Below are 26,327 nucleotides of genomic sequence, written 5' to 3' on the forward strand. Positions count from 1 at the left end.
CAGATCGATAACCTGGACTTTTTTTGACCCCTCCAAAAAGTACAGGAAACAAGGATGGTTAGGGTTTTGGGCACGGGACCCTTGGTGCTTTTGTCTATAGTTGGAGATACTTTCTCATTTGCTAGGAAGCGTAAGGCGTAGTCAAGATCCAGTCAGAACGCTCCTATGAAGTAGTGACACACACCACCCCAACTCCAGTTCATCGGTAAGCTCGAGCGAAGCCTACAGTAGCGGGCGATCAGGCGTAGATCTAGACACAACTGGCCGGGTCAGGTGCAACAATGTTATAGTTGGCCACCCTTTCACTGCAACGCCACCCGCATAATCTCCCAAGTCACGGCTAGCCAGTTTGCATTATCTAACGTCACGGGGATGGGCAGCCCCGACAAGAAAAAAAAGAAAATGAAAATGATAGTAATGCCGTGTCCGGGTTGTTCCTGACCAGGAGAAAGAAAGCCATTGCTGACCGGCTTTCAGTCCACTTCCTGCCCGGTTTCCACCGGTACGGGAACCGCTTCTTTCCATCCCCCAATCTACTAGTTACACTAAAGAAAGATCCTCCACTTGCCATACTTCCATTCCCTTGCGATGCATTTCATACCACTACAAATTCCCCTCCTTTGTCTCCAGACCGAAGAACTACTTATTTCTATCACCGCTGCGTGACTCTTCAGTCTTCCACACTCATCCTCCCCTCCCCTTCTTGCCACCTTTCTTGTATACTCGCCACTTAATCTACCATCATCATGAAGGCTGCCCGCCGTCCTATGCGGGTGCTCTCGAGCGTCCCCTCTACATACTCGTCCGCCAGATACGTTAGCCGCACTAGCAACCCCAAATCTTCCGCCGCTGCGTCCACCCCCACCAACAACCTGTTGCAGCAGCAGGCTACCGTTCCCTCCAACGATGCATCGGGATCTCCCCTCGCTAAGCTCCCCATCTCCTCCGTCCTGCGGTCGCTGGTGATCCTTTCCGTCTCCTCTTCCACCCTCCTCTTGAAGCCGTGCATCTTTGCGCTCTCGACCCTCGCGCACCCCAAGACCCCCGTTCTGGACGTCGCCAAGAACCCTCTGTTGAACGCGCTCGTCAAGCACACCTTGTACAAGCAGTTCAACGCCGGTGAGAACAAGCTCGAGGTGCAACAGTCGATCCAGGCCATCAAGCAGTTGGGCTACCGGGGTGTTCTGCTGGGTTACGCTCGCGAGGTCCTGGTGGGTGAGGGCAATGTCGACCCTCGCGATGAGAAGGCCGCGCGGGCGGAGATCCAGACCTGGCTGGATGGTACCCTGCAAACCGTCGACATGGCCCAGGAAGGCGACTTTGTGGCCCTGAAGTAGGTTTTCTCCACATCTTACTCGAATTGGATCATGTACTAATCTTTTTCACAGGTTCACCGGTATGGGTACTCAGGTGCTCGAGTTCTTGCAGAAGCAGGCTGCTCCCTCCGAGTTCATGGATTACGCTATCACAAAGGTCTGCGACCTGGCCATCTCGCGCAACGTGCGCCTACTCGTCGATGCCGAGGAGCAGGCTGTGCAGCTGGGTATCGAGAAGTGGGCTCTGAAGTACCAGAAGTACTGCAATGCGAAGACCCCCGGCCACGCCATTTTCTACAACACTTACCAGGCCTACCTCCGCTCGACCCCGGCCACCATTGCCAAACACCTTGAGGTTGCTCGCCAGGAGGGTTACACTGCTGGTGTGAAGCTGGTTCGTGGTGCTTACCTGAAGACCGAGCCTCGCCACCTGATCTGGGCTGAGAAGGAGGAGACTGACGCCTGTTACGACGGTGTCGTCGAGGCTCTCCTGACTCGCCGCTACAACTCGATGCTGCAGCCCGCCTCCGAGGAGCACAAGACCGAGCTGCCCCCTGTCAACGTTATCATCGCCACTCACAACCGGGATTCTGTTCGCAAGGCCCACGCCATCCGTCTTCAGCAGGCTGCTCGCGCCGAGAAGCAGGGAGTTGATCTCAGCTATGCCCAACTTCAGGGTATGGCCGACGAGGTCAGCTGCGAGCTCTTGCAAGGCTTCTCCAGCGCCGATGGGCCCGCTTCCCAGGAGACCCCGAACGTGTACAAGCTTCTGACCTGGGGCACTGTCAAGGAATGCATGGGCTTCCTGATGAGACGTGCTGTGGAGAACACCGAGGCGGTTGGCCGTACCAAGCAGTCGCAGGAGGCTATGCTTGGAGAGCTCAAGCGTCGCGCTCGTCGCGTGTTTGGCTTGGGTAACTGATGTTGTTCTATGATACCTCTTGACTCGCATATTTGTTTTGGCTTTTAGCCTTTTTGGCGCATTGTGTGGTTTTGTTGGCTGATTCCCTAAGCGTGAGCATGCATGTAGATGGCGTTAGAAATCTGATTTACTCTTTCATGATAACGAAGCTCAACCTGAACTAGTTTACTTGGTGCTATCATAGTGCGGCATAGATAGCCGCTAAACCACGTAGCGCGCGGCGGTGATGTCAAGAGGGACAGTCGATCCATTCCCGACCCCGCGTTCCTCGCATCTACAACGTATTCCCGACTGCAACTTTCGATCGCAACAGAAGGCCATCCGACATTAGTGCCGGCGAACTAGACCTTTCTTCGCGGTACTGATGTCCGATGATATCCGTGTCCCTTGACATCCAGGCACTTCAGTTGGTCTATCTCCGACATCGCTTCCCCGGGTGCCGAGGGGCTATCTGTCTATAAAGGCTGCTGACCATCTATCAGGCACACAACTCACAACCAATATAACTATTGGCTTCCCATTTTCTATACTCCATATCTCGCAACCCAGTTGAATATTACTGTATAGGGTTGTTACATCGCCAACATCTTCCTCCATAATGCGTCTACTCCCTGAGCCAGCGGTCGCCCAGATCCTGCGACAGTTGACCCCTACACAATGCCATGACCTTCTTGACGCCCTCTGCGAGGGTCTTACGACTGTATCTTCAGAGTCCTCCACACCCAGCCATGAGCGACTCATCCACCAACCGCTCCGCAGCACCATCGTCACCAAAGACCACAATCTTTCTCTCTTCATGCCTGTGTCCAACACGGTGCACACCGGCTTCAAGGTTGTAACCGCCTCCCAGGCCAACGGCATCATCGGCGTCATCAACATCTTCTCCCCAGAAGGTAAACTGCAAGGTCTCCTCAGTGCTGCGGAGATCACAGCCTTCCGCACCGCCTTGGCGGTGATGTCGCTGTTCATTCGCTGCACAACCATCAAGAAAGAGCACATCTTGATCTTTGGCTCTGGACGCCAAGCGGAGTGGCATGCTCGACTAGCCCTGCTGCTCGTTCCGGACCAGACTAAGAGAATTACATTCATTAACCGCGGTCGCCGGCGACTGGAGGAGCTGGAGCGAGATGCGATCGCTGATCTACGGGCTGCTCATCCCGACAAGACCTTTGCTACGCTGGTCAAAGAAGATACTCCAGATTACGAGGAACAGCTACGGAATGAATTGGGTGCTTGCGATGTGATCTTCAGTTGTACGCCGGCGACCGAGCCAAACTTCCCGTACACCTATCTCCAGCCGTCCAAGCAGCGGTTCATCTCCCTTATCGGCTCGTACAAGCCGCATATGCGAGAGATTGACACTGAGACACTGCTGTCGGGCGGAGGGAAGGTCTACGTGGACTCGAAGGAGGCGTGTCTGGAAGAGTCGGGCGAGTTGATTCTGGCGGAGGCGAAAGAGGATCAATTGGTTGAGATTGGAGAGCTGTATGGTCAGATTGATAAGGGTGAGACTGTTAATGTGCCGGAGGGATGTAATGTGGTGTTCAAGTGCGTGGGGATGGGAATTATGGATTTGGTGGTCGGGAATAAGCTGTTGGAAGTTGGACGGGCCAGAAACATTGGTATGGAAGTGGATGGGTTTTAAGAAGCATATTAGCTCTGCTACTAGAGCAAATAGCCCCCCTAAATGGGCCCGATCATGGTTACTGTAGTGATGATCCATCTATATCCGTCCTCCCCAGTTGTGATGGCTGGCCGGGCAGCCCTGCAGCGGCCAGTTGAGTCACGCGAGCACCCTATTTAGGTACAAAAGATAGCTTAACCCATTACCCAATGACCGGCAACTATCTGGAATGCGCTAACTCCCATAAATTTAGAAATTGTAAAAAAATAAGAAGATTGGTAAATGGAAGACATTCCCCGGAGGTCTCGGCGGTAGATCGGCGAAGGCATGGCTGAGTGAGTGAGTGTGCCGCCTTTTCTGATCTTATCAGTAAGAAAGAAAGATTGGGAAGGGCCAGAGGATCCCCTTCTCCTCCTCCTTCGAACCCCGGGGAAATTTTCTTGTCCTCCGCAACCCACGCAACCCCAACTTGATCCTCTCCCCTCTTGCCTTATGCTTTTTCTATAATTCTACGATGCGCCTGCCTCTCCATCGGCCTCCCTGAACTCGAAACTGCCATGGATGTGGGCCCTGCTACCCCTGCTGGTCTGGGCCAGCAGAAACGACCCCGCGTTTCCGAGGAAAACCGCAAAAGAGCGGTGCGAGCGTAAGCTGCATCCATCCCCCGATTTTATCCCCAAAATGCCCCCGTCGGGATTATCGGGGATTGTTGAGATCTCTTGGAAATGTATTACTGACTAGTATAGCTGCGATGGATGTCGTCGCGTAAAGGAGAAATGCGAAGGAGGCGTCCCCTGTCGCCGATGTCTCCGGTATCGTCGGCAATGCATCTTCACTCACCCCGATCAGGCCGAGAAGCTCGCTCGCTCATCGTCCGTCTCGTAAGTCGCCTGATACCCTCTTTCTCAATGGTTATGATACTGCAATGTGAGTTGTGGAGGCTGATAGACAATTTGCGATGGGGTTAGGCTCCTAGACCGCACCGTTGCTTTCAACCAACATGAAATGCTCGAGTCGGAACGTGTCCGCTACATGGAACGCATTCTTCAACACTATGTCCCAAACATCTCGTTCGATATACATTCTCTTCGGAAGATGGCGGAGGAGCTAAAACATAAGCATCGTCCCGCTGGAATGGAGGGTGGGCCGCCTTCGATGCAGCTGGATGGCGAGGAGCTCGAGGATTTGGCCATCGATGATGAGGACTTTACCATCAAGGCTTTGCCGGATAATACTACCCGTATGACTCTCTGACTTGTTTTGGGTTTATTGTTGCTGGTGCAGGCTATCTGACTGGTCGGCAGAATACTCGGGAGAATTCTCATACCTGAATTTCTCCATGAAGATTAGACAGAAGATTGACGAGTGGATGAAGACGGCAGCTCCGGAGGTAATCACAATCCTTCGCAGCACTCTTATTCTATTGCGCTGACGGTGATAGGCATCGACCGAAACCGAACCGTTTGAAGAGCGATGGCGAGCGACTCAGCTACAGTCGGGTTCAACTTTGGTATCGACATCAGTCACCTGTCTTCCGCCCCGTTTTGTCGCCGACTTCCTTGTCCAAATATTCTTCAAATATGCACAGACCAATAATTTTTACGTCGAAGAAGATTGGCTGCGAGATAAGCTTAATACATGCTATACAGATCCGTCCTGCTTGTCGTCGAAGGATGCCGGCTCGGTTTGCGCCATCCTGATGGTCTTGGCTGTCGGAACACAATTTGCGCATATGGAATCGTCCATTCCCGTCAATCGTCTCTCTTCCAACTCGGCTTTCGATGATGACCATCACTTTTCCGAGGACGATGTCGGTCTCACTTTCTACCAGTTCGCATCGAAGCTGTTGCCAGATATTATCGCCACCGCAAATGTGCGAAGCGTGCAGGCCTGCCTACTGATTGGAACGTATTTGTTGCCACTCGATACGTCTGGACTATGCTATACCTACTTTGGTCTGGCGCTGAAGATGGCGATCCAGAATGGTATGCACCGGAAGTATACGGGGGAAGGACTATCGCCGCGGATGATTGAGATTCGAAACCGTGTGTTTTGGACTGCGTACACGATAGAGAAGTAGGTTATATGGCAGCCCCCTTGATTTCATCCGTGCTTACGATTTTGTAGGCGTGTCAGCATTCTTCACGGAAGACCAGTGTCCTTGTTAGACGCAGACGTCGATGCCCCTTTTCCCACTGACTTTCAGGGCTTGACGCCATCGGGACATGTTTCGAACGATACGAACATGGTGACACTCATCAAGCTAACCCTCAAACTCGGAGAAGTCGCGAATGAAATGTATGTTTTGACTCCAAAGGGTACTTGAATATTGCTAACGCTAGTAGATCCGTCCTTCGCAAGTCCCGAAAGAACCAGCAACAAGATTGCTTGGAGAGGCTCCTGAATCTGCGGAAGAACCTAGTCGACTGGTGGGGAACGCTGCCCGAGGAAACCAACTGCAGGGATCTCAACCCAGCAGGGCCACTATTCCGCTCGAACGTGCACTTGAAGCTCGACTATTGTCTGACGCGTATCTTCCTGGGCCGGCCGTTCCTCTTCAGCACCAACCGGGCAGTCAGCTCCGCCACATTACCTGGTGCTCCGGTCAAGACACCATCAGGTCCCGCTAAGAACCGCTCCACATTGATTACGGATTGTGTAGAAGCCGCTCTCGAGATCATCGACCTATGTCGACTCCTTCGCGACGAGCGCGGTCTTGCCCGTGCATCCTTCACCGAGTTCAGCTCGTGTCGGGCTGCTTTACTCGTTATCCTAGCCCAAAGCTTGACCAAACGCACCGAGCGCCTCCGTGAAGCCTTGGACAAGGGTATGGCATTGATCAAGATCATGTCCATGGGCGTCGGCTCTGCCCGCGCTGCAGTAAGCGTCATCGAAACGCTAGAGCGAGCGATCCGTCGTCTCGAAGAATACAGCCAGACCCAACCCCAAGGCAGTACCGGTGTCATCGAATCAGCATACGACCGGTTCAAGAACTGGGAAATGCTATGGAAGACCGGGCCCATCTCCCCGGAAATCGTCCCATTCCAAGAGCAGCAATATCATCATACTAGCAACGGACTCGCCCCCGTTATGACCCCTATGACGGGTGGTGCATCCACTGCGAACGAGCCCGTGGAAGCCGATGTGGGCAGCGCGAGTCTTCCCGACTCCTCGGAGTTCTCTGTTTCACATCCTTTATCGCAGATGCCGCACTTTGGCCTCGATCACTTTGTCTCTAATCTGCCCCAGGAGTTGGGAGAGTTTACTGCCATCCCTTGTTTTGAACCTGACGGCCAGCCGAGCCTTTCTGGGGAGATGAAATCGGCAGATACGCGGTGGATGAATTTCATGAATGATTAATTGCCTTTAGGCAAGTCGACTTTCGTTGTGATTGAATTCAGCGTTTCCGTTTGGCTTTTCACGGCTGTTATATTGTGTTGCGTTGTTTATATGTTGATCCGTGTGTAAGAACCGGATTTCAGTTTCAAGATACCTAGACAGTATGTATATATTGTTTCACAACTACTAGTGGAAATAGCAGGACAATAAATATTTCAGATAATTTTTCAACCATGATGATGGTGATGATATAACAATTATCTACAAATGCTCTACATACGGAAATAGGATATCTCCCACTAATCAAACGTAACCTTCTTACCCTGGAAAGCAGCAGTGGCCTTCTGCTCCTTCGCCTTCCTGGCCGCCTCCCACGACGGATGCAACGGCTTGTTATCTTCGGGCTTCTTCGCTGGCGGTCCACCACGCTGCGGCCGTCCAAACTGCTGGTGTTGCTGCTGCGGTCTCCCTCTATTACCATGCTGTCCACCGCGTCCCCACCGCTCACTCCCATCAGTCGCACCCCGCCTCACATCCCACCCACTATCACGTCCCCCTCCCTTCCGCTTATTCTTCTCCTGCTTAACATGATTCGCTCCGGCTCCGTACTTCTTCTCCCACAGCGCCCGACGTGCCTGCTGACCCATGCGGTTCTTGCGTCGTGGGGGCTCGTTCGCTGCCGCGCCGTCTTCTGCCTCATCTTCGGACCCGGACCAGTATCCGCCCATTGTGAGTGAGGGGAGGAAGGTCGTGCTGGTCGCGGGCGTGGAGGAGGCTTTGCTGGTTGCTTTAGGCTTTTTGCTGGGTGGGGAGGAAGGGGAGGGGGAGCGGGAAATGGACATGTTAGAGGGGATTTCTTGGTCTTCGTTGTCTGATTCTTCTTCTTCCTCCTCCTCCTCCTCCTCTTCTTCTTCTACGTCGCTGATCTCGTTCGGATCGAGATCTTCGTCGCCTTCGGATCCGTCTTCGTTCTCGTCGCCGGAATCGGGCGCCAGGCGCGCGTCGAATTGTGCGTAGTCGATGCTTTCTGCGTCGGAGCCGGCGTCGTCCATGTTGATGTCTTCGTCGCCGCTTGGCGAGGCAGATGCGCTTGTCCGAGCTGTGTCGGCATCGGCCTTCTTCTTGCTGCTGCTCTTCTCTTCCTTGGAGGATTTCTTTTCATCCTTCTTCTTCTTCGCATCCGCAGGCTTATCCTCAATGCCCAATAACTTGCGTATCCCCTCCATAATCCCCGGAAACACATTCTTCACTGGCGTAGACTTATACAACCGTGCCGTGACGTTCGCTTCGGCCGTACTTTTCGGTCCCTCCGCGGATAACTTCTTCTTGTCTTTGAATTGGATGAAGAGCGGCGACTCGGCGATGCGTTTCGTCTTGAGGAGTTGCTTGAAGAGGTATTTCTCCGCGGTGGCGTGGGGGTCCAGTGTCTATTATCATTTTTGATTCAAATGTTAGTGTTAAAATCAAGACGTAGAGATTGTTGATATGTGAAAAGATAGAGAGGTGATGGATGGATGGATGTACCTTAACAACCTGAATCTCCTCCGCAATCCGACTCAACGTCCCCTCTTTCTTCTCACCCTCTTCCTTCTGCGCCGTCTTCTCCCTCCGTCCGAGCTTCTGGCGCTCGAAGCCCCGCGCTACCTTGAGCGCTTTGGATAGCGTCATCACGCCATATTCGAATTTCTGGAATAGTCGGGTTACTTGCAAAGATTGGCTCCGGTCGTGTGGTGTGTATGGCGATTCGGAGAAGTCTGCGAAATTGCGCTTCCCCATTTTGCTTGGTTTGCTTTTTAGTCTTGGAATTTGTGAGGATGATGTGTGTGGTGTTTATGTAGTGAGAAATGATGTAGTCGGTTTATATTCGCGGTGAGGGCAATATGCGGGGATATAATCTGGGTTATGGCTTCCAATGTTGATTTCAAGATTATGATAGATTGGAGTAGTTTTTCTTTCTGGTCAGGGAACTTTTTCTGCCGGTCGGAGGAAAGGGCGGTGCCAAGCGATGGAATGGGATGGCTTCGCCGCCTTTTGGTTCAGTTTTGGGACGTGAGGTGGACGGGGCGTTTTGCCGTTTTGGGTGTCTTATTTTTGGGGGATGGTTATTGGTCCGTTTCACGGGGGATGATTTCATGGGGGTTTGTTGATTTTATCTTTTGATGTGGGGTGGAATTGGGTCAATTGGGTGTAGATGTAGTACTCTACAAATTTTTGAATGAGAAAGTTTTCGAATTGTGTGCAATGTAAGGATATAATTTCATAATCTACGATATCATAGCGCGAGTCAACCTACTTTGAGAATTGGCGACCCACGTTAGAAGTTTGCGCGAAACCAACGTCAAATTCAACACACGGTATGTACATACAGAACCAGTAAGGAAAGATAATACGATTACATCTCCTCTATTTCTTTTCCTCCTCCTTCGGCTCCGGCTTGGGGGTGGGCAGCTTGAACTATTTCATCAGTTAGCATCATCCTCACTATCGCACAACTTGATATATAGACATACCGACTCAGGAGTTCTGTCAGTACCCGCACTGACAGGCTCCCAGGCAGTAGTACCACCCTCGAAGTTCCGGAACGCCTGCGTAAGCTCCAGAGGCTCAATGACAATGCGCTTCTTCTCCTCACAGTAGCGCAGCTCCGTGTATCCAGTCAAGGGGAAGTCCTTGCGCAGCGGGTGACCGTCGAAACCGTAGTCGGTCATGATACGGCGCAGATCGGGGTGGCCGGTGAAGAAGACACCGAACATGTCGTACACCTCACGCTCGTACCACAGAGCACCCTCGAACAGACCGGTAACACTGGGCACGGGGCTGGCCTCGTCGGCGTAGGTCTTGACACGGATACGCGAGTTGTAGCGAACGCTGAGCATGTTGTAGACGACCTCGAAGCGCTGATCGCGGGTGGGGAAGTCGACACCGGTGATGTCCGAGATCTGGGTGTATTCGGCCGCGGTGTGGTATTTCAGGAAGGTCATGGTGGGGATCAGGCCGGAGGGAGGGACGTAGATGCAGAGCTCATCCTTCCACACGGAGAACTGCTGGACGTGCTTGGGCAGGCACGACATGATGTACTGGCCGTACTTGTGCAGACTGTCCGCCTTGTCCTGGTACTTGTCGGCCGGGTTGATGACGGGGGCGCGAAGAGGTCCAGAGGCTAAAGAATTGTGTTAGTGGTGTAGATCCTGCAGTGTCAATGGTCGAATCCAGGTGCCATTGGACATACGGGGACGCTGGGCCTGGCGCATGTTGGGAACATCCTCTGAGATAGGCGCGGTCGAGGCCTGAGTGGCCTTCAGAGCGGTCGTGGTGAAGGTACGGGTCGACCGGACGGCGGTGGCCAGGGAGCGGCCAGATCCCAGCCGCATCAAGGAGCGAGCAGAGGCCATGATGACGGACAATTGCGGGTGTGAGACGACGGGGAAGGTGGAGGGAGGGGAGAGCAGCGGAGGTTCCTCATCCAAGGAGCTTTTGCCGGTCCAGGCGAAGTTGTCGCGGTCACGTGAGTACTGCAGGTTTGGCTGCTGGAGATGACATAAGCGGCGCGGACAGCAACAGCAACATATATACGCCTCAGGCTGCAAGGGCAGTCAAACAGTGCAAACCCGCGCAAACCCCATCAATCAAAGCTTCACTTCTCTTTCTCGCTCTTCGCCTCCAACTCTCCCTCTTCCTTTGCGTCTGTGTCCCTCCGTGCTCCTTCTTCTTGTCCTCCTCACCTTTACCCCACGTTTCGTCGATCTACCATCTTCTTCCTCCCTCGGACTCTTCTTTTCGTCCCTTTTCCTATCTACCTCTCCTGTCTCGTTTGACGTTCTTTTTTTTCTACCCGCTTTTCCTCGCCCTCTACCTGCTGCCCCCCCTTCCGCCCGGGTTTGGTTGATGGGTGTTAGTCTTGGACTGTGATCGCCGTCTTGTCCAGTCGTCGTACCGTTGCACAGCTTCGTCACTCACAATGTCAAATCGCCAACAGATTGACTCCGTCATCGATGATGACGACGAGTTCTGGTGCGTCCGCTTTCCACTTTTCCTACCCGTCGGGTTGTCCTATGACTGGTCAGTTGGGCTGACATCTTCGTCTTCTTTAGCCCCCTTTGCATCGAAGAATTTGATCTTTCGGATAAGAACTTCAAGCCTTGCCCCTGTGGGTATCAGGTACGCATCCTTCTCGCCTTGTACTCCCTCGCGAATCAACGGCCCGATCAGGAGATCGCTCGCGTCGTATGCGATCCGGAGCGTCGCTAACAGACCCCTCCAGATTTGTCAATTCTGCTACAACAACATCAAAACCCACAGCGAAGAAGGCCGGTGCCCCAACTGCCGACGGGTCTACGATGAGAGCACCATACAATACAAGGTTCCCGATGCCGACGAGTATGTGGTCACTCCTCGCTCTTGTTCCCACTGTCCCTTCCCGCGTCTTGGCGCTAACATAGCAACCCGCAATTTTAGATTCAAAGCCGACCTGGCCTTGAAACACCGCAAGGCTGCCGCCGCGAAGAAGAAGGAGGCCGAGAAACGTGAAATCGAGGCTTCCAGTCGCAAGAATCTTGCCGGTGTCCGCGTCGTGCAGAAGAACCTGGTTTACGTGATCGGTCTCAACCCCACGATACGTGACGAGAATCAACTCCTCCTGACTTTGCGCGGTCGAGACTACTTCGGTCAATACGGCGACATCGAGAAGATCGTCGTGAGCAAGGCAAAGCCTGGTGGCAACCCGAATCAGGGCATTGGTGTCTACGTCACGTACGCAAGGAAGGCCGACGCAGCCACTTGCATAGCAGCTGTGGATGGGTCAGCCAACGGTGACCGGGTGCTACGGTAGGTCGAATTGTCTACCTTCTTGATGTTCTGTTCACAAAACAACGTACTGACCGCTCTAGTGCCCAATATGGTACGACCAAGTATTGTTCTTCCTTCCTGCGTAACGAGCAATGTCATAATCGAAACTGCACCTTCCTGCATGAGACTGGTGAGGACAGCGACAGTTACAGCCGGCAGGATCTCTCTTCGATGAACACCTTGTCGAGTCAGCGTATCAACGGTGCCCCCAGCGGTCCCACCCACTCGATCCCTCCGCACGTTGCCCGGTCCTCCGCTCAACCGATTTCGCAACCTATGCGCCGTCAGCCTAGTAGGGATGACGCCGCTGGTAGCCGGCCACCTGATGGGTCTGCCCTGCCATCGTCGGCAAGTTGGGCGAACAAGGACGCCGTGCTCAGCAGGACGAGACGAGCAAGTTTGACCGGCAGCCAAGCCTCGCAAAGTCCCCGACCCGCCATCGCCACGGTGTCGCCCGCGGTGGAGGAGGCGAAACGCGTGGAGAAGCAGTCTACAAATGCGCAGGAGCGTGCTCAGGCTCAGGCCCAGGCCCAGGCCCAGGCCCAGGCCCAGGCTCAGGCTCAGGCTCAGGCTCAGACACAGGCCCAAGCTCAAGCTCAAGCCCAGGCTCAAGCTCAGGCGCAGGCGCAGGCGCAACCGTCCCCCTCTTCTGAAGCACGATCCTCTCCGTCCAGTTCCCCCCCGACTGTCCAGACGCCACCTAAGCCGGAGACGCCTCTGTTGGATAACTTGGTCAAGGCTGTCAACTCTCCAGACTTCAAATTCATTTTCTCGGCGGCTGGTCTGCCTGCGGAGGAGGTTGCCCTTATTGAGAACCACCCTTCGTTCATCGATCCCTATGGTGGTGTGAAACGCCGAGCTATGCGTGAGAAGGCGGAGCAGGAACGTGTCCGGCGAGAGCAGGAGCTACTGCAGTCTGCTGCTGCGGAAGAAGAGAGCCGTGAGAGCGGAAGCCTGCAGCTTGGTGGCGAGCCGGATGACGCAGTGCCTCCGAGAGGCCGTAGTGGTCGCGAATCTCATGGTGCTATTCAACCTCCCTCTCAGCAGGGCACGACGACAAACTCCGCGGTTGGCTCCCCCGTCTCGGCAACCAGTCACCAGTTCCAGCAACTTAACCTGGCAGGCCGTAGCTTGACCCCTCTGCAGCAACAGCAGTTGCTTCTCTTGAAGTCTGCCGGCAACCAACAGGCTGGCCTGGTTGATCAGCTGCAGGGTGGACTCAACTCCGCTGCTCTTGACCAAGCAGCCCAGGTCCGTCAGGGTCTACTCCAGAGCCAGATGGCACAGTTCAATGCTCTGCAGGCCCAAAGTCGCCAGAACTCTCGTTTCACCTTCGCCAATGAGGCCAATGCCAAGAACATCCCTAATGTGCGCATGTTGAGCCAAATGCAGGCTGGTACTCCTAACCCGCTCGCAGCCCCTAGTCCTCAGCATGGTCTTGCTGGCAACTACTTCACTAGTGGCGTGCAGGGTCCACCCCCCGGGTTGAAGACGGCGGGTACTCCGCCTATCAGCGGCGGCGGCATGTTTGCCCAGGGTCACGGTTTCACAACGAATGCCAATGTCGGTTTGGGATCCAACCTCGGAAAACAAGAAGCCAATCCAGAGTTGATGCGTGAGCTGCTGAGAGGCCGCAGTAGCGCAAATGCCGGTGGTTTGCAGGGTCAAGAGGCCGCTAAGCGTGAGTTCATGTTTCCTTTCCTCCAACAGCACCAAACTCCCCCTCCCCTGACTCCCGGCAATGGCCTTCTCAGCTCTTTCTATGGTGCTCAGGCGGGAAATTATTCCGAGTCTGGTCCACAGAAGCAGAAGAAGAAGGGGAAGAAGCACAGACACGCTAACACTTCCTCCGGTGGAGGCGGTGTAGTAGATCTTGCGGACCCGAGCATCCTACAGGCGAGGATGCACCAGGTTGGTGCGAATGCTGCCGCTGCTGCTGCTGCTGGGCAGGCGCTGTACGGGAGTCAGGGTCAAGGTGGGTACAATCAGGCCATGATGTATGGCAGCGGCTTCAACCGCTGGTGATTGTTTGCCCCCCTTTTTCATAATTCATTAATAACCCTCCCTCGCCTTTCACTTCTATCCCTGTTGTTTATGATGACTACCCTTTTTGCATTTTGTTTCTTTTTGCCCATGCTCCTTTTTCTGTCTCCCTTGTTATTTGATGACATGATATCATATTTCTCTAGATGGGCGTGGGATATGATTCTTATGTTTCAGTTTTCTGGACTCATTGATTCGATGTTGAAAACTTTGCGACATATTTCCACTCTGCAACGAAAGCATTAAGCAAACGGCTCTTGAAAACAACAAGAATTCGGGCTAGGCGTGCCTTTGGCGTTTATCTTCATGATTGTTTTTTTCTTGTTTTCATGTTTCTTTGTTCTGCCACGTCATGTTTCTTTTTTGCGTTTTGTCTCCGGCTTCCGTGTGGATGGGAGGCGTCCTTGCACTTTATGGGCACATCGTGTCTTCTAGGTCCACTGCGCTTTGGTGGCTGTCGTATACTTTGTTCTTTTGCATCCAAGCTGGGTTGATCTATCAGCATCTTGGTGGCCCATTCGGTCTGGTCATGGCTTTATGTACGTTAACCTCCCTGCCCTGGCTTTCGATAAACACGAGCAGGGCCCTCTATGCGAAACCAATTTCTCACAATTATTGTTCTATAGACAATATGCCTTGTGTGTCCGTCTGGTTGCATCGGCCGGGACATTTGTGTAATTAATATGCCTGCCCTTCCGTACCTTTGTCGTCTCGTTTTGTTTCTAGGAGTCCACGGGCACGCCCTTTTTCTATCTGTTTCTGCTTGTCTCGTTGGGAGGGGTTCCTTTGCGTTATTCTTGTCATCCGCCTCACTCACACATCGTCTTGCAGACGTCAAGAAGCTAACAGCGCTTCTAGTGGACGAAGAATTCCCTCCTCTTGGAGCTCAGCCAAAGGACAAGCGTCCGGTTGACAGCTTTGGCTATCTCGTGCGCTCGCATTTCTCCAGTGACTCGCAAAGCTCGGCCCGTGCTGGAACCCCTACCCTGCCTCCGGGACTTCCTCTACCACACGCTCATCCCGCATCTGCCTTGTTTCAAAGTCCGCTCAATCCATCCAGTCCGGTCTCGTCGCCATCTGTGCCGCCAGGTCTTAATCCGCCTTTCCATCGGCTAGGCACGCCGGGCCAAGGACTACAGGAAGGCTCTCGCCAGGCCTCTCCGGACTTGAAGGACACTCCTGACAATGCCCCTACCTCAAGTCGCGTCAAGAATGCGTCCGAAATATCACTCGGCTCTCCTGTGCCAAAGTCAGCCAACAAGGCTCGCGCCCAGCAGAAAGGAGATTTGACGGTCGCTGCTGACAAGAAAGCTGGCTCTTCGAAGGCTGGAGACAACAATGAGAAAACCTCGGCGCCTACGGGCAAAGTTAAGCCCATAAAGCTGGAGCTTCCCTTGGGTACTTCTCAATCTCATGATGCTCCAAAGCCCGATACACCAAGTCAATCCCATGCTCATGGCCCGGTGCCCACTTCGACGATTGGTTCCCGTCCGAATACACCTTTGACTGGGGTCTCCCGTGTTTCCGACTCGTCCGCTCCCCGCCAACCTCGAGTTCTCCGTGTGGTTGACACGCCGAAGACTGAAACTCCGCCGCCCCCATCTGCCACCCAGTCTGTCGCGTCCATACCTGCGGCAACAAAAGCGCGTTCCAGACGGCCAAGTATCTCCTCGCTCAGCAGGCCCGATACGCCCGGCGACCTGGGTTCGGAAGCCGATCTTTACACTTCGGCATCCGTGTCCCGTGCTAACTCTCCTCCCGCTTCGTCCAGAATTGGCTCTGCACCTGTCCGGGCGATGACCAAGAGCCAGGCTAAGAAGGAACGGCGACAGAAGGCCAAGGAACTGGAAGCCAAGAAACAAGAGGCCACTGCCGTCGTTGAGGAACCCGTGCAGGCCCCGATCATCGGTCGAAAGCGCAAGACCAAGAAGACTCCTGTTAGCTCGAACGACTCGCCGGCTACAGCTCCGGATAATACTGAGACTGGAAAGTCTGCCAACGCCGCAGGCTCCGATAGCAATGAGAAGACTAGCCAGCGGACAGAAGCGGCCAAGAAGAACAAATCGAATGAGAAGGCTACGAAGGACTCCAAGGCAACTGTTACCGAGGAGAAAGCTACGGCTGAACAGAAGGCACCTGCTGAAGCATGGCGTTCTAAGAACACGGTTGAGCAGCTGATGAAGGACGCCGAATCCAGCGGGGTCCCGGTCAAGGAGCTCTTCGCGGAACGCACGTCTCCGTTGCAGGTGCTTCTTGCTCAGCTTCACAAGTCTGCTGAATTAGATCTGAACAATCATCCCCTTTTCAACCCAGCCAACCTAAACCAGCGCTTCGACATGAAGTGCACTGCGGATGATTACGACATTCTCAAACAGCCCATCGAGTTGACCGACGAGCATCGCAAAGCATTGATGCGCGGAGAAGCCATCCGTGTTAACTCGGATTCGAACATGCTGAAAGACCGATGCTTAATCAGTCCCCGCGGGTGCGTCCTACACCATCTGTCGCCAGAGGAAGAAGAGCGGTACCTCGCGCTTGAGAAGAACATTGCCTGGGCAATTGATACCTTCCAGGAGTACTCGAACGTGCCAATCACGGAACCAGATGTGACCAACCGCGGTGGTGGCTTGGACGCACTGTTTGCTACCCCTGAGAACTTCAACATCTGCTGGGTCGACGAGACCTCGGCTGGCCTCACCTCTGGCTCTCCTACTGCCGGGATGTCCCTCTCTGACGCGAGTGGCTCCACTATTCCCGCGCCTCCCAACGTTTTGTCGGCCATGGAGGCGGACAGCACTCGCAGCCATAACTGGGCCATTGCCAACACCGCCGAGCTGGTCAATGCCACTGCCACCTCTGTGCGGTCCTTCGCTGCCGCTACTGCCAAGCACATGCTCGGTGCGGCGGGGGTGGTCATGGGCAACATCCCAGACCTGGACGATGTGGTTGGAATGACCAATGAGGAGCTGCGGTCGTTCGCTGTCAAGTCGCAGAAGGATCTCGAATCGTCTCGCAAGGAGCTAGACACGATCGACAAGAAGCTCAACGCCCTAGTGAAGCGGAACCGCAAGCTTGCACAGCAGGCTCTTGCGACTACCGTTGACGCGTGAACCCCCGTTCTGTCCCTATGACGACTGTATTTTAGTAGATCTCTTTCAGCATGTTTCCTGCTTTCTTCTTATGCTGGCTTACTACTACCCCTGTATTCTGAACCTGGTTTCTGTTCATGCTGTATGATGCTTGTCTCCGTAATTAGACTTTACAGGGGAATACACGAATCAATAATAATACATTAGACTATACGGATCTTCATTTATATACTAGTAACTCTATCTACGCACTCTCATTAGGCCGGAAGACCACCTTCTCTCCGGAAACACCCTCCTTATTCGTCTTCAATGCCTCCTCAACAGCCCCCAACCCACCAGGCACCACCCGCACACGATTCGGCACAAACAAGCCCTTCGCAATCCACCCATCCTCACCCCCGAGCGCCTTCACCATAGGCTCACTAATATGCCTCAACTTAGGCGAAGCTCCAATACCCAAAATCGGCCGAATCTCCACCTGATGCTCCCCCTCCTTGCCCAGCTCCTCCGCCTCCTTCTCCGCACCCAACACCGTAACCACCGCCTTCGCATTCCCCTTACTCTTCTTCGCAATCTCCACGCCCAACACCTGCGTCTCCTTCATCGAAATCGCATCATACACATAACAAATCGGCACCTCCCCAGCGGCATCCACAAAGTCCTGCGCCTTAGCCACCTTCCGATCCAGCACCACATGCGCCCCCAACCCCTCCAAATGCTCCTTATGCACAACACTCGCATTCGTGATAATCTTCGTGAACCCGCTCAACCTCGCAAACTGAATCGCATACTGTCCCACACTCGACGCTCCGCCCAGAATAGCAATCGCCTTGCCCTTGCCTGCCTCGGATCCGCCCTCAGCCCATGGCGCAGGCGTGATCCCGTGCCCTGTGCTGTCGTACATACCCGTCACAACGGCCACACTGGCTAGACTGATTCCCGCGGCTTGCTCGTCGGAGATGTTCGAGGGGGTCTTGGAGACGAGTTCTGCTGGCATCACGCAGTATTGTTGGAAGGTCGACGCGGCGTAGTTGCCGATTATGCCCTGGAAGAAGACCCGGTCGCCGGGCGTGAAGGTCGAGACGTTGGGGCCTACGGCGGCGATGGTGCCCGAGGCGTCGGACCCGAGGATCGCCGGGTATTCGGTTAGGAAGAAGTTGTAGTCTCGCATTTTCCAGTCGACGGGGTTCACGGCCGTGGCGGTGATTTTGATTAGGACTTGGTTGGTCGAGGGGGTCGGGAGGGGTTTGGTGGTCAGGGTCGTGGGCGATTGGGGGGTGGGCACGGTGGCCGCGAGGTAGGTGGAGGGGAGGGACATTGTTGTTGTAGTTCGTTAGTTGTTGGTGGTGGTGGAAGTGGTGTGGTTGGTGGGATTTGAAATAGAGTGCTGACGGGCGTCAGTGATATGGAGATCAGATTATAGCTCGTGAGGGGTAGGGTTAGGGGTACTTTAGTTTAGATGATGATGTTATATAGGAAGCCAGTGTCTGATTTGTAATGAGGTCATGGACATTAGTCATCGACTCCACTGGGGCTGTTGTTGATCTGCGTGGGCTTTGTTATGCGATGGATGTTATGGATAGAAGTATAGTGTCATTGAGCTGACGGCCAAAAGGAGGCTGTAAAGAGTATGAGTATACATCTGCATGCCACCAAATACAAATATGTCGTGTACATTTTGTAGAACTCAAAGTCATGACTGCTGAATTGCAGAACTGTGAGCCGAAGAGTAACCAGCACATTTGAATGAGCGTTCAATACATGCAATCATTCTAACGACAGTTCTAGCGACGTATTTCTAGTAGTTTCCATTACTAGGTACGGATCTCTTGCGGAGTGGTGAGTGAGACTGGTGCCGGGGTTTTAGTCTTGTGTCGGGATCTATGGCAAGCAGCTGCAGTCAGATAACGTCTTTACTCTTTTGTTTGGGTTTGGCATATAAACCATGCAACCCAACATGGTCAGTGCAACAGTAGCATATTAATATTAATAGTATCAGATTAATAGCAATTGCTACACTGACCTGCATTTTAGTCAAGGGGAATGCAGATGCTGTTTGAAATTGTTGCCTAGGTTCTAGAGTCAGGGTTATGAGTACTGCTAGTTGGAAATATATATTATTGCGTCAGTACTACCAGTTCATCCGCATGTCATGATATCTAGTACTCAGCTAGTACTATTGCAGAAGCAGTCAGTAGATCAAATTCAGGAAAGTTGTACCGGGAAATTAAGTAGAAAAAGGGTCAATATCAGCAACAGGATCGATGATACTGAGGAATACAATCGATCTCTGACAGGCTTTCTCGGCCGATTCCTCTCTTGGCAAGTGTGGCTTGACGGGGAAACTTAGCCGCAGCATTTGCGGTAAATTACAGTACGACGTGTCACATAAATACCGCCTAACCCGATATGAAGTACAGGCCCTAAGTATGCCCGAGGCGAGCCACAGTGTGGACAGACCGACTCAGGCTATAGTAGCAAAAACGAAGTGTTTCTCAGTATGATAGACATACAGAGTAATATCACGAAGGTCGGGGATAGCAGAGTGAGAACTTAGAGAATAGGTACTATATGTGGAAAACTGCGGCAGGGGGAGTTTGTATTTCAAGTCTACAGGTCGCACATTCTTGTTGATCTAGAGAGAAAAGAGGAACTCCTATTCTTAGTAGTAGCCTGGCGAAAAACCTGACCACGTTTCGAGACAAAGTAGACGCAAGGTAAGCATTTGAAGATTGTAAGTATTATAAAGTGAATCTGAAGTAATCATTCCTATAACTAATGCTGTATGGAATGTTCTATCCTAGTCTATCACCCTGTTGCAACAGAATTAACTCCAAGTAGTGTCTGACAAGTCCTTGCGAGCCCTATCGCAGTTGGACAGTCCAGCATGAGTATAGCAGAGACCAGCCACTCCCGACGCCCACAGCGCACCGGACTCCCACATAACGATAGCCAGATCCCACATCTCGAGGATCTTCTGATCCTGGGGGTAAGCCACCTGGGCAGCGAGGGTAGCTCCGACATATTCATTCTCGGAGGGTAAGGTATCACCGCCCCTGACGTAGGCGAGAACAGGCTTGACGAGAAGGTCAATGACAGCACGAGTCTCCGGCAAGGGCTTAGAGGCAATGAGGGCCTCAAGACGGGCCTCGGCGCTGGCAATGGCACGCTCACCACGCTCGATCTTGGTGCCATTTGCCCGGAAGTGCTCCAGGGGAGGTCGCTCGTCAGGGACAATCGGAACGACGCCTGCATCGACAGGGAGATCAGTGCGACCGAGGAGAGTGACAGGGCGGTGGCGGCAGTTGGAGAGTTGCCACCAGTGGGTGAAGAGAAGGCAATTGGCTGCTGGGTTGTAGGGGTCGTTCTCCCGGTACCAGATCATAGCGCCTGTTATGCGGGCGTAAACCTCGGCCAAGGGGGCTTCCTCCAGGGATCCTCGTGTCAGCGAAGGGATGATGTTGCTGACTTCACCGCATGCTACATCGGCTCCGAGATCGATCCAGTCGTGTGCGACACAACCCAGACCGGCGATGGCGGCCATGTGCTCGCTACCACCTTCATCATAGTAGACGTGACAGAAAACTGCGTCAGCCAACTTGTACCGGGCCAGGCGGGCAAGATCGTCCCACACAACGATGGTAGGACGAGAAGGAATTGGATGGGAGTCCTCAATGACGGTCTTCTGGCGCAGACAGGAGTAATTGCAGCCCTTAACGAGGCTGATGTCGGTAATGTGCGGGCCAGCATAGGCGGACTTTTCAGCAGCAGCAGCTGCATCAGCAAAAGCAATAGTGAGTTTGTCTGCCATGGCAGCGCTGTGGACACCAATGGAGTAATCCATGACAAAAGATGCGTCCATGGTTGACCATAAACCAGAGATGGAACCGCCGTAGACACCACGGTTGTATCCACTTGTCATGGCAAACACACTGGTGTTGAGGATGGGGCCCTGGCAGTCCTCCCCGGCAAACAGGTTGACTGCGGTTGGATCGGATGCGACAGCCACACCACTCAGCTTGGGTGCGAGAGGCTTGCGGGCAGAGCACCAACTGGGCATGTCGACTGGACGCACCTCGGCAAACACGACACGCTCAGGAGCGCCGGTCGCGATCATTCTGTCGCGGGCCTCCAAAAGAGTCGAGGCGTCTGCGAGCAAACCGGCGGCACAATCAACGGCATCTGCAACACGTGCGTTGCGCATCCATGAGACACTGGAGACAGCAGCCAGAACACCGTCCGTTCGAGGCGTATCCTGGCGGCGTGCCACGTTAACGGTTGTCGTGAGGGTGTCGGTTTCAGCGTCATACTGCTGAGAGAACTTGCTTGCTCCGGGTTTGGCAGGACCAATACCGTGTGATTTGAGTGACCAGGCGTGAGCTCCTCGAGGGGAATCCATGTTCACTCCCTCTGCCGCGACATGGGCTGTACCCCAGGTAGAGGTAAGCCGGACGGTAGCAGCAGGGTCAGTAGCTGAGAGCTCGCCCGTGCGGTCAGCCCAGTGGGAGAAGACAGGAAGACAATCGAAAGCAGGCGAGCGACTGAGACCACCGCTGACAACCAGGCCCGGTACCAGGTCAGAAATGGGCTGCTTGAGGTTCCTGACTGGCATACGCTGTTTGATCTCCTCGGAGCGCGCGCGGAACTCGTCGATCTTGGCCTGGCTCTGAATGGCAGGCTCGCGCAACCGCATGCCCAAGCTGGTGGGCTTAGTGGCAACACCTTGAATTCCAGATCTCAAGGGAGAGGCATTGGCCGGGTTGGAAACGAACTCGTTGACATCCCGACAGGACATGCGCTCGAAGAAGAGAGGCTGGTCCTCAGCTCGTGGGTCGACGAGACCACCCTTACGAGCAATATCGGGGAGGTCATTTGTTCGCGCAATGTATCCCATATTGGGAAAGGAATGCTTGAGAGATGGAGTGGTCTCTCGGTGGCAAGGGTAGGGCAAGGAAAGATGAAAAGAAAAATCACAGAAAAAAAGAGGGCGGAGAAATCGTTCTCTCAAAGAGTTTCAAGACAATGACTTTTCTTGAAGCCAGATATCTCTGAGATGTCTGGGTTGATTCCTATTCATGGCCACAGCCATGGTTGGACTCTTTTATAGATCGAAGGAGGCTCGCCAAACAAAGGTCACAGCCGATTCAACCGTTCAGCCCATCCTTCCGTCGAGCCAGCCGTTCAGCCCAGACACGGGCCAGCCTGTGAGCCATGATTCAAGAACCACTTCAGCCAGCCACCAGTGCCTTGAGACAAGCAGGTCAAGCATAAGTGTGAACTCTAATGACAGACTCCTTGGGTTTTTCTGGTGGGGTTTTCTCGATTAATCCCCGGTCAACAAACCCCACATATTTAACATTATGCTATAAGATGGCCACTCTACAGAAGAAAATAGAAATGAAAATTAAACAAGTAAATGAATAGAGAAAAATGAAAGAAAGGAAAATATACACAAATCATGTCAACATTGTCTCCCTACAAGAGATGTATGGGGCACCGCGTGTAACCCTTCTCCACCACGGTGTTTCCGATCGAATCAAATGCATCAGAAACCTCTCCCTCGACCAGCAGTGAGCAGCTCCACCCGTGTGTGCTGACATGTTGCTATCTCCACCTGCTTTGACAGACTGAGAATAGCGCTGCAACACTCGAAACCGCAACGACACTCTACAGTCTGTGCCCCTCTTCGGCAGGCTGTCATATCTTCTCCCTTGTCGGCACCTGTTCGATTAGCTTCCGAAAATCGCTAAGTTCCAGAACAAAGACACCTATCGTGGATATGAGCAAGTCCTCGTGCTCCCCTCATCAGACCAGTTAGAAGCTTGGATCTCGATTGAAATTCGTTCATAATCTTGCCTAGTCACCCCCTGCTGTCTTGTTTGTATTGGCCATTTGGCACAGCCCCCTTCCCTTCTCATAGCCCCGCAGGGCAAGATTTCCCCATTCCATCCTCCTTTGCAGTAATTACAGTTGTCTCTGAAGTGCATCCCTTCTACACAGCATGGTCCAGGCGCTTCTGCAAATGAAAACTCTGCTGAGCATCGTAGGAGATTATCTGGTCGTCTGTATAGCCTGTCACAGGTGCCTCGTTCACGCCACTCCAAGCTGAAGCTGAAAAAGACCCACCAGCTGAAAAGAAACTAGAAGTTGGGGTATGCAAGCCTTGCAACTCTTTGACATATTACTATTTTTACCCTCTCTCCCTTTTCGGACTTTTTCTGAACATGCATCAGCTTTTCGTGTTGTGCTCTACACCGAAAATCGGCCAAGGGCTTATCGTAGACAATATCCCCCCTAGCTATCAAACCAGTCGTACGCTTCAGACAAGAAGAAATTCGCCACCTAATCTGACCATTACACAATATTACCTGGCTAGATTCAACTTGCAACTGATTCTGCGACGATCAAGCCATGTCCCCGTATACCCCACTATTGAAAACGTTGATATAATCGTGCCAAAACCTCAGCTGATATGCAATCCCCACCATATATAGTAGCCTACTCCTTATCTAGCCAAGTGGACGGGTTTCATAACCGCCCTAACCGAAGACCAAGTACGCCCTGTCTCTGTTCTAGGGCGAAATACAAGTCAGTCTAGCTCACAACTTTGGTCGTCTTTACGATACACTCGTCCTATTTGCAATCATGTTTTCAGCATACGTATGCTCCTCGGCGTTCTGCTTTCTGGCGCCTACACCAGTCCTTTGCTTAACCGGTCTTTTGATCATCATCCTGATGTCGCTCTTTTTTCGGTTTGTTCTCAGGACTGAAAAGGTCGAAAACATTCCCAGCGATGCGATAATGAGCAGGCGACGTATTCGCTACGGACACGCCAATCACACCAGCTGGGCTTCATGAGGGGCTTAGGTGGCTACTCGCATATTCCAAATAGTACGTAATATGCTTCCCTTAGTAGTATCATTCAGTGTGCTATAGCTGGCAAGTTGAGTTGACTAATCTAGTCCTAGAATATTGACGAACCGCACAAGTCTACGACATCGCTCACCTCTGTTTGTTCAGACCATAGGGGCTTTCCTTAATAGTCACGAAGTTTTATACATCACGACTAAAGGCAGCTGTTGTGTTAGCTCTTGTTTCCTTTATTATACCGTTGTTCAAGTCGAGTCGAAGCACAATCTTAACATATTCATTCCCAGCCCTTCCTCGTATAGACTGCCGAATCGTACGCCCTCTTTATCGAATACCCATAGTATCAGCTCGTACTTTTCCACAGTAAGAGTCAACTTCGTTTCGTTAACATAAGGAAAATTGGGTATCATACATAAATTTCAGTGCATTATTCCACCGGAGTCCATTCCAATTCGTTCCTTCCGGTTGGAGGTTTTAACCACGACATGACTCAGATCCACGAATCAGCTTGCAAGGAATGCTACATCCGACAGATAGATCTGCACCACTAGATTACTGGACTGTCAGCCTCTTAAAATCTAATAGTCGCGCCTGTTACTCATCTCAACGAAGAGAGCACATTGAGTATAATGCCATCGCTCGCAGTCTGCTGTCAATTCAAGGTTATGTCCGATTGACCCTTCACGCAGCCGCAAGTTTTGTTGGGATTGTGGAACTGTTCTCCGGCTGAACTTTCCTTGCGTGATGGCACTGCATGCATGTGTGATGAATGACGCATGGCAGTGCTGCATAATGCATGTATGTCCCACCACGGTCATTCGTCGGGTTGATGTTGATCAGACTGCGCCACAACACCCCCCACCTCCGCGGAACCTGTTATCCCTTGCGCGTTGGAAGTTGGGGAGCGTTCGTGAAGATTATATTTAGGTGATCTAATTAATCACTATGAAAAGGAGGTTCCAGAACAAGAAATGTACCTCATAACTGATTTTTTTGCATGCCCGGTAAGTCCGAAAAGAATGTTGTCATCTTACTGCAGATACACTCTATGTAGAACTCTCTCTAGAGATGTGCTGTAAAGATTGACGTGCATCTTGACTCAGGTGATGATCGTTAAGGGCCTGACGCCTGACCTTTGTTCGCGAAGTAGCAGATAAAGAAGATGCAAAAATTCTGAATACTAATGAAATTGAACTACAACGGGAAAGGTGTTCCCCCCTCATAATTCAAAATGTATGGTATGGTCCTCATTCGCCTCTCCCGCTGTGAAATATCGCTCCCCGGTGTAGCTAGCAGTAATCAGTAGAATGCAAAATTTATCAGCAAAGATATATGAATTACCTCCAATGAGTGAGCCCCATGACAATGTTTCTGCATCCTTCAATGAAAATATCCGCAACAGCGCGGTGTCTTCCCTTGGCAGTCTGCCGCATATCATCAGCCACTTCATAGAAGCCCCTTGCTGATTCCTGAGCCAGCATGAAGGCCACTTTCATTGCCTGGTTGGCTCTCAGGTTTTCGTTCAGCATGATTATCGGAACGAGGTTCTCGACTTGTCCATCTTTCTGTTACACAATGTTAGCTGTTCACAACACGACAGCAAATTGACAGGTACCCATATACCGCTTCCTTCCTCATTGAAAACATATCATTTTGCCTGTGCCAGCTTAGCAAAAGGCTAGTACGATATTTGCTTGAGCTCACGTGTGGACAAGATACGAGGTATGCTTTTGAAGTAATCTCATGTTCGTGTCGTCTAGATCTCGGCCTGAGATATCAAAGCCATAGATAAAACTACGCAATTGTCAGCCCCTGCTCGACACAATATTTATGTCGACATACGGAATAGTAGCGATGACAGGATAAACTCCAGCCGTGCGTTCTCTTCGACACCAGTACTGCTGTAACGATGGAATTTCATCATCGGAATAGATCGAATCCACACAATCAACACTCGACACATAGTCTATCATCGCTGCTAGCATAACTTTGCGCGTCACTGGTTTGGTGACAGTCAGTATAAGACGAAAAACAATTGGGGAGGGGCTCAAAACGTTCTTTTTGAGCACACTTGGCGGACATGTTCTGCTATCTCGTCCCAGCAGTTTAGTGCATTCTGGAGTTCTTCGGAATATTCAGATAGGTCTGGATACTCTGCTTCATGACAGAGGACATGCTTGAAATACTCGATAGTGGTCTGCTTGTACTTCTTGATAGTCCCTTGGTCGTGGGTAAGAGAACCACAGTCAAATACTTCATAGGTGTTTCAGCTCAGTATA

General features: G+C 52.4%; 9 protein-coding genes across 9 annotated transcripts; 4 read left to right on the forward strand and 5 right to left on the reverse strand.

The window, feature by feature from the left end:
• Positions 1 to 746: 746 nt before the first annotated feature.
• PUT1 (proline dehydrogenase family protein) lies at positions 747 to 2,238 on the forward strand (the record flags this gene model as incomplete). Its single annotated transcript, XM_041681585.1, has 2 exons — positions 747 to 1,333; positions 1,389 to 2,238. 2 exons carry the CDS (start codon positions 747 to 749, stop codon positions 2,236 to 2,238), a joined length of 1,437 nt encoding a protein of 478 aa, XP_041548513.1.
• A 598-nt stretch (positions 2,239 to 2,836) lies between these two features.
• On the forward strand, positions 2,837 to 3,883 carry AKAW2_80553S (putative proline utilization protein PrnX; the record flags this gene model as incomplete). Its single annotated transcript, XM_041681586.1, has 1 exon — positions 2,837 to 3,883. One exon carries the CDS (start codon positions 2,837 to 2,839, stop codon positions 3,881 to 3,883), a length of 1,047 nt encoding a protein of 348 aa, XP_041548514.1.
• Positions 3,884 to 4,419: 536 nt separating this feature from the next.
• Positions 4,420 to 7,222, forward strand: AKAW2_80554S (Zn(II)2Cys6 transcription factor; the record flags this gene model as incomplete). The annotated part of the gene is made up of 7 exons (XM_041681587.1): positions 4,420 to 4,508; positions 4,609 to 4,743; positions 4,831 to 5,102; positions 5,167 to 5,252; positions 5,304 to 5,938; positions 5,990 to 6,160; positions 6,208 to 7,222. 7 exons carry the CDS (start codon positions 4,420 to 4,422, stop codon positions 7,220 to 7,222), a joined length of 2,403 nt encoding a protein of 800 aa, XP_041548515.1.
• Positions 7,223 to 7,500: 278 nt separating this feature from the next.
• Positions 7,501 to 8,977, reverse strand: AKAW2_80555A (BUD22 family protein; the record flags this gene model as incomplete). Its single annotated transcript, XM_041681588.1, has 2 exons — positions 7,501 to 8,628; positions 8,726 to 8,977. The coding sequence occupies 2 exons, from the start codon at positions 8,975 to 8,977 to the stop codon at positions 7,501 to 7,503; spliced, it is 1,380 nt and encodes a 459-aa protein (XP_041548516.1).
• Positions 8,978 to 9,604: 627 nt separating this feature from the next.
• NUO31 (complex I 30 kDa subunit family protein) lies at positions 9,605 to 10,593 on the reverse strand (the record flags this gene model as incomplete). Its single annotated transcript, XM_041681590.1, has 3 exons — positions 9,605 to 9,655; positions 9,712 to 10,361; positions 10,431 to 10,593. The coding sequence occupies 3 exons, from the start codon at positions 10,591 to 10,593 to the stop codon at positions 9,605 to 9,607; spliced, it is 864 nt and encodes a 287-aa protein (XP_041548517.1).
• Positions 10,594 to 11,159: 566 nt separating this feature from the next.
• On the forward strand, positions 11,160 to 17,199 carry NOT4 (CCR4-NOT core ubiquitin-protein ligase subunit MOT2; the record flags this gene model as incomplete). Its single annotated transcript, XM_041681591.1, has 5 exons — positions 11,160 to 11,578; positions 11,657 to 12,025; positions 12,088 to 13,727; positions 13,914 to 14,021; positions 14,948 to 17,199. 5 exons carry the CDS (start codon positions 11,160 to 11,162, stop codon positions 17,197 to 17,199), a joined length of 4,788 nt encoding a protein of 1,595 aa, XP_041548518.1.
• Positions 17,200 to 17,422: 223 nt separating this feature from the next.
• AKAW2_80558A (zinc-binding alcohol dehydrogenase family protein) lies at positions 17,423 to 18,496 on the reverse strand (the record flags this gene model as incomplete). The annotated part of the gene is made up of 1 exon (XM_041681592.1): positions 17,423 to 18,496. One exon carries the CDS (start codon positions 18,494 to 18,496, stop codon positions 17,423 to 17,425), a length of 1,074 nt encoding a protein of 357 aa, XP_041548519.1.
• Positions 18,497 to 20,005: 1,509 nt separating this feature from the next.
• AKAW2_80559A (uncharacterized protein) lies at positions 20,006 to 22,072 on the reverse strand (the record flags this gene model as incomplete). Its single annotated transcript, XM_041681593.1, has 1 exon — positions 20,006 to 22,072. The coding sequence occupies one exon, from the start codon at positions 22,070 to 22,072 to the stop codon at positions 20,006 to 20,008; it is 2,067 nt and encodes a 688-aa protein (XP_041548520.1).
• A 3,313-nt stretch (positions 22,073 to 25,385) lies between these two features.
• On the reverse strand, positions 25,386 to 25,686 carry AKAW2_80560A (uncharacterized protein; the record flags this gene model as incomplete). Its single annotated transcript, XM_041681594.1, has 2 exons — positions 25,386 to 25,613; positions 25,672 to 25,686. The coding sequence occupies 2 exons, from the start codon at positions 25,684 to 25,686 to the stop codon at positions 25,386 to 25,388; spliced, it is 243 nt and encodes an 80-aa protein (XP_041548521.1).
• Between the last annotated feature and the right edge of the window lie 641 nt (positions 25,687 to 26,327).

Source organism: Aspergillus luchuensis, chromosome 8 (genome assembly GCF_016861625.1).
Source record: "Aspergillus luchuensis IFO 4308 DNA, chromosome 8, nearly complete sequence".
NCBI lineage: Eukaryota > Fungi > Ascomycota > Eurotiomycetes > Eurotiales > Aspergillaceae > Aspergillus > Aspergillus luchuensis.